At 37.6% G+C, this 22269-nt stretch overlaps 1 protein-coding gene across 6 annotated transcripts in view; it reads right to left on the minus strand.

Annotated features, from left to right (window-relative positions):
• The window catches only part of ATG4C (autophagy related 4C cysteine peptidase), a 29275-nt gene extending 7615 nt beyond the window's left edge, over nt 1-21660 (minus strand). Inside the window, exons 1-10 of one of the 6 annotated variants that reach the window (XM_032218071.1) lie at nt 21164-21659; nt 18033-18195; nt 16691-16822; nt 10892-10975; nt 10090-10323; nt 9278-9605; nt 7700-7770; nt 6013-6149; nt 2960-3038; nt 2175-2251 (exon numbers count right to left, since the gene is read on the minus strand). In XM_032218071.1, the coding sequence (XP_032073962.1) occupies nt 2175-2251; nt 2960-3038; nt 6013-6149; nt 7700-7770; nt 9278-9605; nt 10090-10323; nt 10892-10975; nt 16691-16778 (1098 nt within the window). In that variant the 5' untranslated portion in view covers nt 16779-16822; nt 18033-18195; nt 21164-21659. The other 5 variants (XM_032218072.1, XM_032218069.1, XM_032218074.1 and 2 more) reach the window with 5 other exon arrangements.
• Nucleotides 21661-22269: the final 609 nt, after the last annotated feature.

Genomic DNA, 22269 nt, shown 5'->3' on the forward strand with positions numbered 1-22269 from the left:
TTGCCAGAACCGGGCTGAACTGGCTGAATACCACCTCTGGTAGTTAGCAAATAGGTATATGCAACAGATGAAGGTTAGACTTTCAACAGAAACAAAAATTTATGCTATCCTAACTCTCTGTTCACTTATATTTCGGCCGCCTATAATGTAGCATAACATTGAGGTGGGGGAGCAGATATGTTGGCAGAATTATTCAGAGAGTGTATCTTGCTTCCTTTTTTCCATTTTTCTTCTATTATTCAATCCCCATTTGAATGTGCAAACTTTATTTTAATGCTCACTATGAATGATGTTTCTAGTACAAGATACCCACCCACCCCATATTCTCTCTATAGAAAGAGGGAATGGACTTTGGAGATCTTTCTGCCTTCTGAATGAAACCAACAAGCAAAAAGCTGATAGCTAGTGGTGGTAGATGTGGAAGACTTCTATCTGAAATCCCAGAGAGATTCAGCCAATCAGTAAAGGCAGCATTGAATTAGAATACTAAACTTTGAACTAGAATACTAAACAGCAGCCAGCAAAGATTTCCTAACCGAGTGGCAGACTTCCTAATGGATATTTTGGGATATATTTTTTTTGGAAGATATTAATTACCTTGAATTGGAAAATAGAAGTTCAAGAAACAAAGTCATACAATAAGAGAAATGCTGTACATACAGACATAAATTTAGTTTCTCAATGTGCATTTATTAATATGTAATAATAATTGATAGTAATTGATAAGCTTTTTGGATCAACCACTTAACATAGTGGGTAAACAACTAAAAATTATATTAACCTATACTTTCTGCACAATCTTCAGTTGCACAAAGTACTACAAGTCGGCAATACAGAAAACTAAAAAAACATAGCAAATTAGAAAGATATTTGAATATTTTAGCTGCTTTATAATTTGCTTCACCATGTCATAAAATGTCTTTTTCTGAGAAACCTTTTGCACTGAAAAACAAATTAAATTATCATTTTGTTTTCATATCTCAAAAGTTCAGATAGATTAATAACTGGGGCATAGAAAAAACTGAGATGATTGCAAAAAGATCTGAACAACTCAACAATAAGCAAATTGGATACATCTGATTATTACATTCAAGTTAAAAGGTAATTGTGCAATTTAATTCAATGAAGTTTTCTAGGAGAAATATGTAAGCTTGAAAAGCTACCAATAACTGAAGAACAAACTTCAGTTGATCAAATGAGATGGGTGTCCCTGTCTAAGTTTCAAAGAGGGAAGCAGGATTGCCCTAGAACTTCACTGCAAATTCACTGCAAAGAGTATTTAGAACAGCTGGCAACATAATCAGGGACAATTCTCTGAGGAATAGTATCAACGAGATACATCAGCAACACCAGTAAGTCTAAATGAAGTTCCATGCTGGATCTGAAAAAGTAGCATTAAAAGCCGACCAGAGTCAATTGTTCTCTATGCAAACACTGCGAATTGAAATCAGGAGTCATATATTTTCCTGTACAATCTTCCCTGTACAAATACACGCACACACACACATTTTTCGAAGAACACACTATATATACAAGACACTGAGTTTCATCTGTTCATGGTCTGCTCCCATAAGTCAAAGATCTCCACATAACAGAGGCCTGAAAATTTAATGTATAATAGATAACCTCAACAATTTAGATTAGCCTGGGGGCAATGAATGGAAGCAACATATAAAATCTAGCAATTAATTAATCAATGCATATCTATAGGTTTGACTGGAGACTGAGAGAAAGAAATAGCTTTTCTATTAGAGTAGTGTCAGCACCTGAAGCATTTGACTTTGGGTTAAACATTTATGAACATAATTGTGGCAAACAACCTCTGGAAGACTCTCCTTCCTACAGCAGTGAAATTGGATACCCAACATTTGAAACTCTTCTAACTGCAGCACAGGACAAACTAGCCTGAGGGAGAAAAGTCACAGGACAGAGATCGTGCTAACACAACGGAGTCCTTTTAAGAAATGGAATTCTCTCAAGTTAAAAATGTGATCCAGGCAACCTCCCAAAAACCACGGCAGTGAATTTGATATTATATATAAAAGATCAACATTTGACAGAAGGTTTTTTTGTTTACTCTAGATCTAAAAGAAAGAGAAGAATGAAGGGATGATTTAATAATTAGTGTTTGATTCATCCACGAAGCAAACAGTGCTGTTCTTTATCCATCCTACCTCAAGGGGGAAATCCTTTACGCTGACATCTACGAAAGACTGGCAATAATGAGGATCCATGTAAATCAAGCTGTCATCTACAAGGACAAAACAAAAGACAAGTAATTCAAAAAACACCATATTATTACACTGCTTACAATCCAATTTCTATGCAGAACAGGAGGGGTGGGGAGGGAGTAAGAGTCCCCTCAGCAAGTCACTGTCTGCCAGCATATATTCATTGAGGTTTTTGCAGGACGGATTAACTTCTGCATAATCAAAGATGCTTGTAGAAGCAGAATTTTGATAAAGCGATAAGACTGTCATTTAATTTTTGGAGATAAAATTACTTTTACAAACACACAATTATATACCTTGAGTTTGCATATGAAAAATGCATCGTATTTCCTCATTGTGACAGGAAGAACATATTTGCTTGTCATTTGATCATCAACTTGCACCATTTAAACTACTAAAGCATACGTACATAACTAGGATCTGCCAGGTAGTAGGCAAGGAAAGGCTCAGGGAGTTTGATGCAAGAGATAAATTATGCCTTGTTTGTGCAACAAGGAAATCAAATATACGTTTTTACAGAATCTAATTAGAAGATGGAGCAAGTGACAAATGACTGGACTTTTGTGGGTCTGATAAATTAATAAATAAATCTCTGCTGTTTTAATCATTTTTTCTTTCCGTGGGTCTTATAATAACTCCAAAGCTCTTGGAATTGAGATCGAGGGGGAGAGACATGCCATGTTAAAAAGAAAAAGAAAAAAAAGGATATATTATGTTAAAACACTAACCTTGAAAACCAGCGAAGTAATATGACTGCTTAGGTTTGCCACCAATAATGCCAATGCAGTAGTCGAGACTCAAAATTCCCTGTTTTATAAGAGTAGATAAACTGAAATTTAGATTTGTATGACAGGAGGTTGCAATGTAAAAGTTTAGACCTGTGGCCGTTGATTTTAGAACAATGCAAGCTATTTGCAAATCCCTCAGTGTGCAAACATGAACTCTTTTATTTTTAGCTGATAAAAAATAATAAAGCATTCAATATGCAAATGCTTATGTATAAATAGAATATTTTACAAATGGGAACAGTAAAATCCTACATGCACAAGCTCTGGATTGCAGCTTTTCAAATGCAACAGGAAATCATAGAAAACATCCTAAGGTAAGACCATAAAATAGAGATTTGTTAGCCCAAGAATCAGTGGAGTTCTGGCCCTTGTACCAGCTATTAATCAAAAAAGGAGGAAGTTACGGTCCATTTTATCTTTGTAGGCTATAGATGAGAAAAAACTAGCAGCTGTTAAATCTGTCTCCACCCTGTCCTCCCATTCTCCTCTTCACCATCTTCATTTCCTTGACTGTTACCCTACGGAATACTAATAAAAAAGACTATGGCATTGTTGTAACATCTGTCTGCCTTATCCTTCTTTTCATTCCAGAAACCAGGAATGAACCAGACTTCTGGTTCCTAAAGAGCCAAAAGATTCTTTAGATACGTGCTGTCTGTCTTTCCTTTAACAGAATACGTCCACATTTTATTTATTTTTAAAAAAGACTTAAAATCCAAATATTTCAGCTGGCAATTGATTTCTTTCAACTAACTTGACCCTTTGGAACATGATTTATTAGAATATTAGATTTTGCTGGTGCTTATACCTATCAAGCAAAATATCAGCATATGCAAAATATGCTGTAATTGTGTAAGTGTCACAGCTCTCCTTGTCTTACATGATAATTACAGAATGATAGAAAATACTATAATTTCTTAGATTCATCCAAATGGCTCCTTTTGTATTTTTCCTGTTGCGTCTTCAAACAACATATAAGGCCCTCAATAATGACATGGCTTCGTCTTATAGGAGAACGAAAGTGAAGACTGGGCTTTTTTCTTTCTTCTCTGTTTATTTGTTTATTCACAATATTTAAAGCACATCCAAGGATTTCAGACAATGTACAAAAGTCATTTCCCAATATTAAACGCTTCCAAGGAGATTCAAAAACCAAATGCCTGCTAGAAATTCATTTTTAGATGTCTTTTTTCAAAGGATATTGGGGTGCGGCGGGAGGGTTTTCAGGAGAAATAGGAAAGTCTGGCAAATAAATTGACAGAAGGATGTGAACTAATAAAGGACAATTTTTGTAGCTCAGGGTTGAAAAGGGTCCTTGGGTGCTCTCTGTGCTTGCTTTTTTCTTACAGACATTTTACTACCCTATCTAGGTAATATCAGTGCTGGTAAGGAGTGCTGGTTGCTGTCAGTTTATATTCTTGTGTCTTGCCTATCTCTGTGGGTGGGGGGCGGTCTTAGAGATTCTTTGGTTGGGCTATTTACTGATGGCTCTTTGGCAGTTTCTTGATTGGGATATTGCTTACTTGATTGTTGGGCTGAAGTTAACTTTAGAGTTAAGCTATGCTGACCTGACTGCTGATTACTAGTGGAGAGGAGCTAGAGCAGGGTTCCTCAAACGTTTTAAACGGGGCCGATTCATAGTACTGGTTGGGGGCCCAGAGCAGTTGGGTGGGCGTGGCTAGATGGTCATGTGACTGGGTGGGCATGGCCAATTTAGCAATCCATTTTGCTTTTGTCCTTGCTGTTCTTGCTCCTCCCCTACTCACCCACTGGCCCTGGATCAAATGGCTGTGAAAAACATCCTGAAAGAATGTTTTTAAAGACCTTTAAAGCACTACTTTACAGCTGGCAGCAGAGCTGCTTTTCAAACCAGCAGTAGCCCCTCTCATCCCACTGGCCTGGATCACGTGGCTGTACTGGGGAGATCACCCCTCAGTCAGCTAGTCCTCCCCTGCAGCCTTCGACCGGAGCGGTGTGATCAGAACTGCAGCTCAACCGGTGAAATAACCTACCAGAAGTGCAGCTGGAGTGGATGCTCACTGGAAGATAAGGCCTATGGTGAGGGGCGGAGTGAGGGGCGGGGCTGAATCCCACCACTCTGTGGGCCAGATACTTTGCATTGGCAGGTTGTATCCAGGCCGTAGTTTGAGGATTGGTGTGCTAGAGTCTTTTTCTCTTTTGGGCTTGAAACTATTGAAACCATTGAACTATGGTTAAATCGGTCTCTATATTGTGAAATTAAAGAATTTTCATCAGTCTTCTGACTGGCCAGTTTGGTGTTCATGGATGCGTTCTACCAGTTTTTGTGCCTGTTTGTCCTACATAGTGGTAGTTCAGCTCTTACATTGTATGTTGCAGAGGCTCATGTTTTTTTTCCTTCTGGTGCGTACTAGGGTCTTTTGGTTTGCTTAGGATGCTTATGATGTGTTTGGGCTTTAGTTGGCTTGTCTGCTACACAGGATATGAACTACCTGCATCGTAAAGAACTAGACTTCTAGTTAGCCTAAGGCAAATAATTAAGAAGACCAGATGCACTGGAAGAAGGGTACAAGCCCATATTATTTTTTCACTACCAATAGTTTCTAACCTAATTTTGCCTCTCTATTCCCAAATCAAAGAAGCAAAATACTTTGCGGAACCCCTAATAAGAATCTGTGTACCTACTAAATCAACACAGTGGTCCTTATCCTTCAATAGGAAAACCAATTTCAGAGATGGCCTTACTGGGATTAATAATCTTTACATTTATGGAAAAAAAGTTGAAGCTCCCTGAAGGAATCGCCAAAAGTGTGAAACAAGTTCAGTCCTTCATACAGGTAGCAGGAAGATAAGCTATTTAGAGTCTGGAATAGCTGTACTAGATTACTTTTAATACTTAGGATTTTCAATCACAGCTGCATACTGAAATTTCAATTATTAATAGGTTAATTACCATTTTCAACCTTCATGCCATTGAGTGTCCCATTCTGAAAAGTGATTGACTCATTTCATACCTTCACAAACTCAAAGTATTCCATATTAGTGCGTTCACCACCAAGCCTGACAGGAATTAATATAATCACAGATTTGGCACCTGTCTTTTCAGAATCCGTGAAAGGGCAGAGAGCATCAATAACATCGGACTTGTAAACTTGGAAGAGAAACAGAAAGAAAGCTTTGTTTAAATGCATTTTAAACACAAACTGTCAAGTACATCAAAACATTTATAAGGATAAGCATAAAAACCATCTTGTCATTTCATTTTATTGGGGTGCATTGATGTATGAAAATTCAACAAATGCCACCAACCAACAACGGCTGTACCATGCATACGTGTGTGAAAACTGACAAAATTGCAAATGAATGTTGCTATACAAGCCCATCCCTTTTGTACTTACAACACCAACCCACAAATAAGAGACGGGGTTGTTTGGACTACAACAAAATATCGTGTTGACTTGGACCCCCAACCCACATTCTTTGCAGATACTGCTGGGATTCTGCATTAAACATTTCTCCTCCAAGACCAGTAGCGCAATTATTGTATGTAGGCAAGGGACAAGAGGTGGGGAAGAAAACCACCTATCCTATTACAAGAAAAAAGAATGAGTCCAAAACACAGACAATGAGTTCAGAAGACCATTTTATGGCAGGTTTTACAGGAATTGGGGACATGCACAGCCTGCTAGGCAAGTCAGAATATGCATTCACATTCTTTCAGTCACATTTAAATATTACTTAAACATTTTGAAGTCCATGCAGCAATTATCAAGGTTTAGGACTCTTAAGCCTTGCAACATGCTGTCTTTTTCCAGATGCTGGGCTAACCCAATGGTCTGCTCCCACTCCAGAAGGCAAAAAAGAAATTAAATTCCAGAAATGCAGATCCTGAATTTATCCCCATGCATTTCTACCCCCTTTCATAGATATCATAAAGCAGTGTTTTTCAACCTTGGCAACTTGAAGATGTCCGGACTTCAACTCCCAGAATTCCCCAGCCAGCATTTGCTGGCTGGGAAATTCTGGGAGTTGAAGTCCGGACATCTTCAAGTTGCCAAGGTTGAAAAACACTGTCATAAAGGATAGTTAATACTCCATAAGGAGTGTAGGTGGCATGGGGGAAGTTTGTTCATTAGGAGAAATTCAGGCATAGCTATGTTTTGAGTCCACGTTAGTGCCCTCAGGGTTTAGTGGATTAATAAACTCACTGTTGGTGTTCAGACAACACCCCACATTCCACCCAGTGCCCCAGTTAAGTGGCTCATGTGATCCTAATGCACTTTACTTTCCTAAGTAAAATACCAACATTTGCTTGCTTTTTCAGTCAAACATTGAATCAACCATACATTCCTGCTATACTTATTTAAAACGTGTTAATATGTTTTGAATAGAAAATTCTGTCAGATGTACTTTCTAATGGCTTTATATCTAAAATTGTAAATAATTTAATAACACATTTTTTCCTTTTGTAGGTTAGGCATATATAAGTCTTCAAGACTATGAGTCTGTAAATGCAAGAATATAATTCTTTAAGAATTATATAAGATGGAACACTCCCGGTCTGATTTTAAAAGACAACCTTACACTATGAGAAACTATTCATCTAAGAACCTTTTACTCTAATATTACACTTTCAGGCTGTCAATAAATGTTGGGAAATATTTTGAAGGATAATCAAGCATATAATACACTTCCTCATACCTGTACAGTCTTGAGCAACATAGATGGTTATTCCTTGTAACTCAGGGTCTCTTGCTTTTTCAACTGCTTTCCTAAAAGTATACACGACAGACACATTTCAAGTAAGCCAAAAAAAGAATTAAAGCTACACAGTCCTCAGGAAATGTTTTCTAGAAAAAGTCATAAAAATTTGAAAAACCAGCTTTAAAAGATTACAAATGTAAATACATGCAATTTATACTGTAAAATATGATATTTGCTTTTTTTAAAGGCCAATACATTATTAGATTTATCATACTGTATCCACATAGGTACAAAGAAACAAAAAGTGGACAGGGTCATAAGATTCACAACTAGTATTAGACTGTTTGAATGAAATGCACAAGAATAGGTACTGCTTAGAGTTCCATCTCAAGTGAGATGACTTAAAAGCTTGCTTTCCCATGATAATCCTGATGCTTTGGAGCATCCTTCTTGGCCTTCTTTGAGGCCATCAAAATTATTTGGGGGGGCATGTGATCTAAGCTGCCATTGAGGGAGAGTGGCATTTTGGTTAGTAGTGTGACTGGAGAAGTGTATGTATACTATAGACATAAGAGCAAAGGTAGTCAATCAATGAAACAATTCCAAGACAAAAATCTAAACATTCCACCTGTTTCTGTAAATGGATTTATGATTTTAATGGCTTTCATGTCACAATGCCTAGATTTGTTATACTATTTGATATAACAAACAATTCCAAACAAGCACAATTTTTTACTTTTAACTCTACTCCTGAAGAGGGAAATTTTTAACTCTCAACTTGAACAGACCTTCAATGAAAAAATGGCCAATGAAATTGTTTTCAGAAATGCCAAGTGAGTATGTAAGAGTTCAACTAAAACTATGAGGAAAACGTTAACAAATTTCTGTGCTAATTTAATTAGTTACTTTTACAAATATAATAGGCTACCTAAATAACTTCAACTCTTAGACAACTACATTATTTTAAGTTTCATTCAAGGAGACTGTTCTTGCTACAAAAACCATGTGCACCCTGAATTTTCAGAGATATATTACACCTTGATTTTAGATTCTTCTCATTAGAAGACTGTGTAAAATTGCAAAACATAAAACTATAAAAATAGTTTCAATCAATGGCATATAATCATAATCTATATTTAGAAATTTGACTTTCATATAAAAAGACTAGGCTGAATGTCAGACACTTTACTTTTATTTAGATGTAATTATTACTAAACTTATACATTGAACATCTCACAAAAATTTGATATATTTAAAAAAACACTGAAAGCATCAGTTTTAATCTCTGACAGCTCATTACATCATCAGTATAGTAAAACAGGAATTCTATGGTTCTAGTTTTTATAACACATCATTAAAGATATTGTAGTTAAAGGCTAAATTTGTAATGCATCTGGCCTCTTGTCTCGAGGCCCCATGAGAACATTTCAGAAATCAGAAATTGGACAGAAGTTCTTCAATATTGTTTTCATGATTCTGCAACATTTTTTCGTACCTGAATTATAAATAATCAGGACCCATTTTTAAATGTATACCATTTTTAACCAAGTTTGCTGTTAAGAATTTTGTTTTTACCTCAAAAGGTGTGCTACCACTGCTGGCCCATACCAATCTCCAGCTGTTTTCCCAGATTTACTTCCATATTCTATCAGCCGATGCAAGCCAAAATTGGCAAGGGGTGAATCACCAAACCAAGATATAATTCTTCGGTGATACTGCTCCTCCACGCTTTCTTCGCTTTCTCGGATGTGCATTGGACTTTTAGGATGATTTGACTGGTTCCTGAATTCTCTTTCTCCTATAAGGGATGTTTCAAGAGATGCTGTGAGCTTTTTTACTGTCTGAGTTGTCCATGATTCAGACTCTGGATTCTCGAAAACAAAGGCATTGGCCCAAGTCCAATCTGTGATAGGGTTAAAAACATATTATATTAGAGGTTACTGAAGGTTCCAATATGACAGGAACTTGTTTAAGAAGATTTCTACTCTCTGTTATCCTATTTCATATTAAAGTTAGATATTCCATAAGAAAATGCTGCAATTTATCAACTTTACAATAAGTGTTTCAATTAAACTAAATGCATAAATGTACAATAATATGGAGCTTAAGTCAGCAATGTAAGAACAGCCACAAAACACCCATTCAAGAGAGAAAAAAGTATGGCAATTATTGTAAAATATTTTGTCCTTATAATTTCACATTAACTAAAAAAGTTAGCATATCTATGAGATTGTACTAAGATTTAACTGAAATTAAATGGTTTATATTTAAATTCTTTCAGAGTAAACTGTCTGTGCTGGTTAGAAACTCTTGATATGAGAAGCCTCCTCAAATTTAGGATTTCTCAAGCATAAAAACTTTCGTCCACACAACTCTTGATAGCTTACCTCTACCAAGAAAGTGGAGAATAAGTCCTTGAGCCAGAAGCATTTGTCCAGTCCTCAAGGTACAGCCCCAGCCACAGTCTGTGGTTAAAACTGAACCCTTGATTTGGGGAAATTCTTCTCTGTAAGTCAACCATATCCTAGAAATAAAGTCTTTACGGAACTCTTCAATGTTTCTGGAAAACCTTTCTTCTGTCATGTCATCACAGGAACCATTTGGTGACTGGTCACTGGGTTCTGTAAGAGACATATCACGCGTACATGTTGTAAAAGAAGTAAAAACATGAACACATTATCCCCAGTTTATTAATATCGTACATCCTATTGTAAGAAAAGGTCATTTTGTACAGCTATAAATAGCATTTACAGATGCAGCCACTGGAAGAAAGATAAAACTAAAGGCAAACAGCAAGTAAACAGCAAGGACATGTTCTCTTAGTAGAGTTCAAGGACCTTGTTAAAAGTTTCTATACTCTTCTCTTCAGAAGGTAAATCCAAACAAAAGCTCTGCTTTGAGTTGATTATAAAAGCAGTCTTAACCCTAAAATCCTTTCATGGGAAAGAGCTGTCAAAACAGAAACAGTCTTTTTCTCCAGCTCAGAGATCACCTTAAGGACTTGTGTATGTTTCCAACTTCTTTTGCAGTACTTTTTTATCCTTCAGGAGGTGAGCCCATATATCTGAACTGATCTAATACTCAAGTATTTTCAGAAGCTCCCGCAAAAGTAAAATTCAAGGTTTTGTTACGTAAATATAAGAGAAAAAAAACCAATAGCCACTCTGATGTAAAATTAGGTACACATACCATCGCTCTTGAAATGGTAGCATTTTCCCAGCAAAAAGACAGGAGAATTTCTGCTAAAGTAAGTTTTGGTTTTCAGTACCCAGCCTACAAACAAAGACAAACATAGATTTTTTAAAAAAAAGCTGCTCCATCTAGATTGGGTAAAAAAAACTAATCAAGGAAATTAAAATAGTAACTTTCCATTTTAATCTGAAACACATTCTAGCGTCTTTTAAAGATGGGAGCAAAATGAAGGTGTGGCTTAGTTTTCAAAATATCACAAACCAACTTAATCCTCTAAACAAGCATTTTTCTTTCATTCCTTAAATCATTGTTTCTCTTTTTTTTAAAAAATTAAGTTTTAAAAAGTTACAATTAACATTTCTTAAAATGCATTATATATCAAAGCAACATTACACAAAAATCCATACAAGTATCTAATAAAAAGACAACCCCCTATGCTCACTGTCAAAATAATAGCCACAGAATTAAAACTCAGCCCGTTTTTACATGCTATCATCGAAGTAGGGTGTTGACTGCATGAGTACAGGCACCATCGTGATTTTTTGACCCTGTGCCCATCTCACTTACCCGAAAGGTGGTTAAAGCACCAGGGTAGAAACTAGGTATTGTTTATTATTAGATAGGTCAAGGATATAGGAGAAGAATCAGGAGTTTGTAACAAACCACCCCTCCCTCCACAAGTCAACCCTCTAAGGCAGAGATGGCGAACCTTTTTTGCCTCGGGTGCCAAAAGCACACGTGTGTATGCTATTGCATGCGTTCACATGTCCACCCCCATAATTTAATGCCTCTCAGTGACCGCTGTGAATGCACACGTGACCACCACCACCACCACCCCTGCTGCCCCATGCATGCACACATGGCTTTCTTGGAGCCTGGGGAGGGAGAAAAAGCACATTTTCCAACTTCTGGTGGACCCAGTAAGTCTGTTTTTCACCTTCCCCAGGCTCCAGAGGCTTCCCTGAAGCCTGGGAGGGCGAAAAAACGGCCCAACACGCAAAGCAGAATTTTGGGGGCAGACTTCTGGATTGCCCAATGGGCCACTTCTCTCTCTCTGGAGGCTTCAGGAAAGCCTCCGGGGGATGAAAAACTGCCGAAAATCAAGGCCGAAAATCAGCTGGCCAGTGCACAGTGCTGGAGCTGACAGGGCAACGCCTCGCGTGCCTTCAGAAATGGCTTTGCGTGCCACCTGTGGCACACGTGCCATAGGTTCGCCATCATGGCTCTAAGGTGACAAATTGCTATTTTAGAGTCCGGCAACAAGAATTGCTGCACAGCAGGTCGTAATCTTACCAGTTTGAGATTGTTCATAAAAATATCAAATACAGCCAATATATACATTGTAGCATTTGATGTTACAATGGTTAGTAAATAAAGATCCATGATATCCCCAATGCCCAAAGACAATCCCGATGGATCAATCCCTGGTTAGAAATGATGCCTGGCAGGTGGTACACCTGAGCAGAAGAGCCCGCCCAGCTCAGAAGATCTTTATCATGATTAGCATGACCGTACTTAGCAATGTTAAAGTCCCAGGATTCCATCCATCTATAACCAGAAACTTCAGAAACATTCGAAACCCACAGTAGTTGACACCTCTCCACGACTAAATCTGATTTGATGAATGAGGCACTAGATGGTATAATAGGTTCACAACCCAGGAGCAGACGCTGTCCTGTCGCAAAAGTTGTTCTGAGTGACAGAAAACATGATTGTGATGCGCGCATCTTGCATCATGGGTAGTTTCACAGATTTGCAGTATGTGGCTCCAAGTTTCAGGAGCACCGCAGGTAATTCTGCAGCACTTAATCGACCACCTGATGTCAGGTGCCATGCACATTCCTTGGCCTGATGGCGAGTAGACTGCCCCTCATTTGGATGCCCCGTAAATATAAGTGAGGGAACGCTCAGGAGCATTCAGGGGCGCAACAACCACTTGTGACTGGCTCTGTAAATGTCAGTGATGCCCAACTCTTGGTCGTCAATAGGACTGGGCAACAGCATTTCTCCACTCAGTCCACATTTTTGCTTTAGAGGTGTTGGCGACAGAGTCACCTTCTCCTTCCACCTTACTTGGATTTATTTGGCTCTCAAGGGAGCAGAATGCATCTTGTCACTAGACAACTCGAGTAGTGTGGTGGAACTTGATGCAATTTTCTCAAGCTGGGCCTACTGTAGAAGGAAGATAGAGGTGCAGAAACAGGGAACCACTTAACTGTGTCCTTGACATTGGAACTGAGGTATCCCAAGTGAATGGCCTTCAGTACTCGCAGCCAGTGTCTCACAGCGGAATGGACCAAACAGTCCAGCTTCTTTGACATGCTATGGTGTGCTTGATCAAGAAAAAACCTCGTGAATACATTTTGGCACCAAATAAGATTGCAGCAGCCTAAATTGTTAGTGCAGCTTAAGGGATGCCTCAAAAATTTCTTGCAACATGGTATGTTGGATGTTGGTATGTTTGGGGATGATACATCCCTTCTAGTTAAACTGGAGGCCTAGGTATCACATCAAGTGAACGGGGGCCTAGGAGGCAAATGGTGGTGCCGCAAAGTAGGAGGAGGTTGGTGTAATAGGGGCATTATATTTCCACTTCCTGCCTTTGGTGATGATGAGGCCAAAGGACGTCTTCTCATTCAATGACATACTGGCTGAGTGGATACCTTTAGATACACAGTCAAACTTTTTCTGCAGTCTGGTGGATGTCTCCTGCCAGAAGAAGCAGGTCATTGGCCTAAGATAGAGAGTTGATCCTCTAGTTATCAAAGTTGAACCCAATATAAGACAATGAAGCTCGAAAGATACCATTGATTACCATCATGAGTAGGAGCACCCAAACAGGAAGTCAAAATCCACAAATCCAGTGCCGAGTTGCAAAACAAGATCCATAAGTCACAATCCAGAGTCAGTCTGCAAAGCAGGGTATGCAAATCCAGAGGCTGAAAACAGGAGTCAAGGTTTCCAAAAGTCAGAGGAGTGTGTGCCACGACAAATTGTTCCTAATGAATGCACCCTCCCCCAGCACTTGAGCCAATTGTTTCTTGTGAAGAGGGATGGAACAGCCTCCTTGTGAGCAGCCTTGCAGGCCTCCTCTGAGATTCCCTTTGCTCCACTCTCAGCATCCGCTTATCGGGTGGGGGAGGCTGCAAGGATTTGGCATCACAGCTGCCTGTCTGCAGCCAAACCTCCCCTGCATTCATGAAGACAGGCAACTCCCCATCTGATTAACCACTTTCTTGGACCCTCCAGAAGTTCTAGAGGATATGTGCAATCCCTGTTGGATGGTCCCAGTTCCGATTCTTCCTCTTCCTCTGAACCGGGATCTGATAGGGCCATGACAGTGATACAAAAGTGCGTCTGATGGCACATGGTGTTAAACGCCTTGGTGACATCCAAAAATAACATTGCACAAAGAACCTGGTTGGTATGGACCCTCCAAAAACATAGAATGAAGCAAGGTCATTGCCTTGAGGCAGCTGTCCCTCTTTAAGAAAGCAGATGGGAAAGAGGAGAACTGAAGCTTGTCACAGCTTGTAATCAAGAATCTTGTGAAGAGCGCAAAGAAAGATGGAAGCCATCAAGAGGAGTTGATAATCTCCTGGAGTTAATGGGTTTTACGTTTTTGGCAGAAAAACCACCTGAGAGCAAGCCAAATGAGCAGGCAGACCACCAACTGCCAATATCAAGTTGAAATAAACTGCTAGTAAAGGCTGGTGTGTTGTCAGATCAGAAGCAGAAATACAGTTCAGGCTGGGTGTACTGGACTTCCTAGACTGCAAGGCCATTATGACTTCCAACAGAGAAATAACTTCCAGGAGGGACCACAAAAATGCAGATGGTTGTGCTGATTGTATATCATTGATTGTTCTAGGCAACTCGAAAACTGCTGATCAATGTTTGTTCATCTCGGATGGTAGAAATGAAGGACTGCAACTATGCAATAATGTTCTTCCAGCTATCTGGAGAACATAGCAGCAGCATCTTTTCTTTGGAGCTTGTAGATGTGCTGGAGGATAGCATAATTTTCCCTACAGGCATCATCTTGATTTTTTTTTACCCCTATCTACTCCTGCTTCAATTACAGTAAAGAAGTGACTAAGGCATCAGACTAGAAACTAGGAGACTGAATTCTATTCCTGCCTTAGGTATGAAAAACTGGGTGACTTTGGGCCATCAGCCTCTCTCAGCCCAACTCACCTCACATTGTTGTTGTGGGGAAAATAGAAGGAAGGAGCATAAGATATGTTTGCTGCCTTGAGTCCTTTACAAAAATAATAAAAGCAGGATAAAAAGAGATAAATAACATGCAACATGGGGGGGAACCACGGGGCGGGGGCACTTTAAAAAGCTAAAAAGAGAGAGAGAAGGAGAAAAAAGTGAATAGATTCACAAAGCCTGTTGGAGGAAAACCTTTTAAGTAAGCAACTAAACAAAAACAATCAACCCACACAAAAACGCCATTAACAAATACATCAAACAGTTGGAGAATCAAGGTTAGGTTTCATTGTTTTTATTTTGTTGTTACGATTCAATTTTTAAACAATGTAGTCAAACTAAAACATAGAGAATTATACTGTCTGGTCTCATCTGTTCTTCAATACAAAGCTAATTCAAAGGCCAAATTTCATTACAACACCATTTATAGTTTGGCACACAATATTTATTTCAGGAGTAAATGGTCACCTTTTTCTAATAGTCCAATATATCAAAAGTTCTTTCTGAATCAAGATGTTCCACATTTCTAGTGCATAATTTACTATTTTACTAATACTTTTGTCTTGTAAATGCCTGCCAAGTTCCTGGTTCATTATAATAACATCTAGTAAAGAATTCCAAATAGACACACCTATAACATGGCTAGCAAACTTCCTTGAAATTTATTGCATCTTTGGTATAGAAAACATGACAGTTATCCTTTAAAAACATTCTTGGATAACATTCTTGGATTAGTTATTTATTAAATTTGTATGTTGCCCATCTCACCATCAAGCAGCTTTTAATGTCCAATAAACCCAGAAATATATATATTGCTAAAGTCATTCATTACCCAAAGTAGGATTATTTTTGTAATATTTTAAATTTATGCCACTAATAAATTGTTGGTTTAATCCAAATAAAGAAATTCTCTACTACCTTCGTGCCTTTAGAATTTCAGAAACTAACTCCTAGCATTAATTTCAATGCAATACTAAACTGTAATTCCTTTTTCTTCTCTTATTACTTGAACCAGCAATAATAACAAGAGTTAGCATATTTCAGTCATTTGAGTAAATATATTAATAGTCAGCAAGAGCTAGCTTGCATTATTTTGCTAGCTTAAAGTAAGGCTTAAAAATTCTTGGGGACATGGTGGCTCAGTGGCTAAGATGCTGAGCTTGTCAATCAGAAGGTCAGTAGTTCAGCAATTCAAATCCCTAGTGCCGCATTACAGAGTGAGCTCCCGTTATCTGTCCCAGCTTCTGCCAACCTAGCAGTTCAAAAGCATGTAAAAATGCAAGTAGAAAAATGGGAACCAAATTTGGTGGGAAGGTTACTAGCTTCTGCCAACCTAGCAGTTCGAAAGCATGTAAAAATGCAAGTAGAAAAATGGGAACCACATTTGGTGGGAAGGTAACAACGTTCCATGCACCTTCCGCATTTAGTCATGCCGGCCACATGACCACAGAGACGTCTTAGGGCAGCACTGGCTCTTCGGCTTTGAAACAGAAATGAGCACCGCCCCCTAAAGTCAGGAACGACTAGCACATATATGCAAGGGGAACCTTTACCTTAAAAAGTCTATTACATTTCACTTACTATATTTCATATTATTCCATGCAGATACAAACTTTGATTTTATTTTCTCTACTTCATCTGTCCCACTGGCCTCCATATTCAGATTCATGAGGAATAGCCATCACTATCTCAAGGACCTTGATGACTTTGTTCCTGCAAAAGGAAAGGAGTAAGCACAGCCATTGTTACTCAGGACAGAACTCGATGCTTGTATTACTAGGTACTTACATCCTTTATGACCAGGAAGAGAAATAAAATCTCTAGAACATCCATTTGCATAGAGAAAAGCAATTGTAAGTTCTATGAATAAATAATAAAAAACATTTGATTCCAAATATACAACGGTAAAATTATCCTGCAAAGCTAAATAAAACATAATGTCCTCCAACTGCTTTCTACTTCTCAATAAACTATCCGGCAAGCATGTATGTGAGGTTGTGCAACTGAGATCACCGAAAGGCTAATTGGAAGGCAGAGAAAAATATATGAATTGCTGTACAAGGGACACCGTTTTATATTATGCCTATTCAGTTCGCAGCAAAACTCAAGGCTTATCAATATTAATGCTCTATTTTAAAAAGCTGGGTTCTTTCCTAATCCAAATTCCCCAAAGCAGAAGAGGTTGAGATAGAAATAAAAAGAAGAACGTGCTTAAAGGAAGTAAGAAATACAAAGAGAAAGAGACAGAAACATAAATTTTGTTGGGCAAGACTAACCCAAAACAGCTATAAGAGAATGAATAAATAATAAAAAAAACATTTGATTCCAAATATCCAACGGTAAAATTACCCTGCAAAGTTAAATAAAACATAACAGCTTTAAGAGAATGAAAATTACCACACATCCAGATATGTTATTTAATGTATCAGGATTATCCTTTCTACTTTGCTAAATTATCTTTCATTCCAAATATTTATCCAACTGATATGACTTTTTCTAAAGACTGGTCCACTTGCTAAGGCACAGGAATTGTCTCTTTCTCAAACCATGCTGCATGAAAACTGAAGCACATCAGCACCTTTTAAAAAACACCGTATCACAAGTTGTGTTTACATAGCTGGGGGGGGGGGGGATTGACTTTTGCATACACAGTATCAGATTCCACAGCCAAGTGGTTTTGTTGTGCTAGTAGCAGACAAACACTTATCTCTCTGCTGAAGTTCTTTTATTGCCTTTCTCAGATCTGTGAAGGACATCTCGCTGGTCAGCAACCTGGTCAGCAACCTGGGAAACTTCCTGTTTATTTTCAGGAATGTCACGTAGCCTTAAGTGATCTTGTGTAGAAACTTTCCTTTTCCCTACCAATTTAAATATGTTTTCTGTTCCATTAACTTTATTGTAGAAAATGTTGCAAAATGAATACCTGATTTCACCATTCCTTAGATGGGTTCAAGCCTAATGTCTCCAGTTGTCCAAAACATGTCTGGAGAACTGTTAATAAGCCTTGATTAATATGCCAAACAAAACTCCTCAATTCTGGTATTTGCAGGAGCAGATTCCTCAGCTAAACTGTCCAATATTCAAACCTGGAATTGGAGAAAGTAATCTAAGATGACCTTTCATCATGTTTTACTTATTTGATTACTAGATTTTTATCCTGATTTGCTAATAAATGGTATTTGCCATTTATAAAATAACAATCCAATTAAAATTAGAAATAGAATAATTAACATGCTTTAATAGTACATAATGCAGTATTAAAATCAGGTGATCCAAACCATAATTCAAGTAATTCAAAGATTATGTTAAAAAGAAAGGAAATGAATTCTGCAATTTTGGAATGAAACACAAAAAGACCATTTCTAGCATGCCCCAGTAACCCATATCTTTAGAAAAATCTTATCTGCAAAATTGTATATCTAGACTTGTTCACAATGATCTAGATGGTCTATTAAGTAATCTGGCAAGCATTTAGGACTGTAAAAATTCAAAGTGAAAATCATGAGTTGATTCAAAGGGCATTGAAGACCTGTCCCTCCCCACCCCCCACCCCCAGGCATTGAGTCTAGTAGGGATACAACCCTCTGGATGAACCTATGTTTTGTATGCTGCTCCTTTGGATTTTTGAGTATTTTGTGGTTTTTACTGATTATTTTGTTATTAATGATATACAATGCCCTGAGTAATTTACTGAAGAGGGCAGCTATATACTGCAGATTAGATAACAGAAAGCATTTGTAACTCTTTAATTTAAACAAACAGTTTACTCATTGTGATTAGTTCTTATATACTCTTTAAGTATAATTTGCTTTATGTCTCACAGAATTCTGCAACCAACAATTTTAGACTTGGCTATTAAGAGCAACAAAAATTCCATATAACCAAACTGATGGTAAAAATCCAGTGATTAAAAAAAACTAGCTAGTGTGTGTAACCCGCATTGCTTTATTCAGGAACTTATCAACTGATAATGCCTTCCAATTTTCCACTTAAAGCAATATGCATTATGTATGTGATCTGTAATATACAAGCAATAGTTTGGGAGTTAAGCAGTTCATAAATAAGGTTGATCTATATGGAAACTCAACAGAAGTGTGTTTGAAAGTGACTCTGTATTTTGACACCAAATGTAATTAATTCAATTTGATTTTGATGGAGGGCTGCATCCTTTTTATTAAAAAAAAATTAAGATGGGCATCTTCAAAAAGTAGAAAGAGCACTTAGTATAAAAGAAGACAAGACTTGAATTATAACTTATTAGCCTATAATCTTATATACATTTCCTTGGAAATTAAGTACTGTTGGATTCAGTAAAGTTATCTTGGAAAAAACAAGCATACAGCGTTTATCATTACCTTAATCACTGCAGTGCATCTTTTTATCTTAAGAGTAGCCATTACTAATGCTCTGAAGTTTCATAATTAATTTTAACATTCTCTTGGCATGTTAGACTCATAATAAGCACATTTTGTCCAATGAATATAATAATCATCACATTTAAGACAATATATGAATGTAGAGTGTAATACAGAAAACAATTTGAAATGTTCATTCACTTTTGGGTTCAAATAATGGAAGGATTTAAGGGAAATATATAGTAGGGACTGAATCTGGACTTGTCCGACCTGTTTCGTTTTCTTTCAAAATGCTGCAATGAAAGTCAATAGAGCAAGGACAAACACATCTAATACATAATCAACAGGAATTAATGTTGAAAAACTCAACCAATCTTATATTCATTGCCCTTTGTTTTGTTCCTATTAATATAAGTTCTTGTTAATTCACTGTGAAGGTCCAGAGAAGATGAAAATTGCAAACTATTATAAAATATGTCTCGTTGGCTTCACTTTTCCAAAACATTGTAGGAAAGTTTATGGGGATATTTTTTACACATTCAAACATACACACGCTGAGCTTTTACAACTAAACCGTTCTGTGTAAATCCATTTATCAGGGAAGAAAGAAGACAGTACAAGGCATATATAGATCCAAAAATTGGGAGGTTTATCCAATGCCAGGATTTAAAAAAACCAAAGTAATCTCCTATTTCAATTTCAACTGAATTCAATTTCAATCAAATTTAATTCATACACACAAACACCTCCAAGTTAAACCCACGCCACTTCTGTCCATATTTATAGAATGCTGTCAAAAAGATTTTAGAAGATGAAGGATTCATGGGAACCATTGCATTAAAACAGCACTTGCTTTTTGCTGTTGCTTTGATTTCTTTGAGGGCTAGATGTTCATGCCTAAAGGCAATAAATTCATAGCATTTAACAGAATATGAAGGGGGAAAAAACTACTGTACCCTACTAGAGTCTTGCCAAACAATCATTCTAAATGAGATTGAGACACTTCCCATTTTCAAAACGCATTTCAAAACAAACCCACACCAAATGGATTTTTCCCCACTTTCAGATTGAAATTCATTCATGGAATTGTTGCTCTGTAATTTCCAAATCCTATCATCTTTTGCAGCAAAATCAGAGTAATCTCCTATTTCAATTCCAACTGAATTCAATTTCAATTGAATTTAATTCATACACACAAACACCTCTGAGTTCAGCCCGTTCACACACGCACTCCTTCGCCTTTGCTCCATTGCTACACGTTGTCCCCAAACCAAGTCTCCAGATGATCAAAACTTCTATTTCTAACCCCTTTATAAAATAAAAGCGGGTGGCTTTTTACTATTTTAAACGACTCTCGGCATCCTTTTTAAAAAGCCAATCTTTCAGACCTTTCCTAATTAAGGAAAACTTTTCCCCTGCTTTTTTTCCCCTGCAGAAATTTCAGAGATCCACTCTCTCCCGCGCTCCATCCGATCTCAGATTAGTATTATTATTCACCCTTTGCAAAAGAGTCTTCCACGCACCGGTGCCTCGCTCGGGGTTCGGAATCGATTGTTTCCTCTCCGAAGAGAACTCAGAAGAATCGAAGGGTTCGAATCCCGCCCCGGTCGCCTTCATCCAAGACACCAGAGCTAGATTAAAGCGAAAAAGATACCTCCCGCCCACCAAAAGGGGGGAAAAAAATCTTGTTTCGACTTACCAACGATTCTTTTGACCCACTCCAGTTCCCGTCACTTTTCCCACCAGAGGCGTCGCTTCCGGAAGGGGAAACGAAATTTGCATGCCCAAATAGTACAGTACACTGTTACCATCATCTGGGGGAATCCGACATTGCGGCCGTCTCATTTGATACCGAGGCAAGGACTGCATGTCCCAGAAAGCATTGCTCTTTAGGCGGAAGTGGATCCTCGGGGAAGAACTGCTGTTTGGGAAATGTAGGCTTCCAGTTTAGAAAGGTTGTCATGTTGGAAATTCGAAGAAATGGCAGTTGAGAAATCTAATTTTTCATAGTTTAGGCAACCCGCTGGGTTTTACGGATTAGGGGTTTCTAGTCAATTATGCATTGCTATCAATTAAACAAATTCTAACCTTCTCTTTTAATAGGTTGAAGATGAGCATTTTCATGATAAATCAAAGAACATTTCTATGCAGCATTAGTTTGTATAATTAGTTACAATATAAGTATGGATGATTTAGTTGAACAGATATACACACTTGGCTAGAAATTATGTTCTTGATCTTACAATTAAACTTAATAAAGCATGCAAAAAACCTGCAGTGGTAGTTTATAACTTATCAGTAGCACGATTTAGCGGACAATATACAATATCTTAAACACAGGTGAGTGTGGTTTCTCTGCATTGACTTAAATAATCTTGAATATAAACTTTTCAGAGTAATACATTTAGCACATTTTTAATAGTTGCCAGTACATGGCTCTGTTAATGTAATGGCTGTATAATTTACTTATGGCTGTATTTCTTTCTTGCCATAATGTATTATTTACCTTTTACCTTTTTCTGTACAGCATTCAAGGTGACATATGCAGTACTTCTTTCTACTATTTTTTGTCACAACAATTATCCTATGAGGTACTTTCTAAAGTAAAAGTAATGTCAGCTTCATCTGCATTATTTGAAAACCATGGCCCAGATATAGTGCACATAACCTATAATGTACATAGTTATTGTTACTACCAGCCTATTTACATGCATATAAATGCCCTAATGTAGTCCCAGGATAAGCCACGTCTATTTTTACTGTTGTCCAAATTGTCATTCTGTTATTCTCTTAATGTATGTATTA

The sequence above is a fragment of the Thamnophis elegans genome, chromosome 5 (genome assembly GCF_009769535.1).
Source record: "Thamnophis elegans isolate rThaEle1 chromosome 5, rThaEle1.pri, whole genome shotgun sequence".
Lineage (NCBI taxonomy): Eukaryota > Metazoa > Chordata > Lepidosauria > Squamata > Colubridae > Thamnophis > Thamnophis elegans.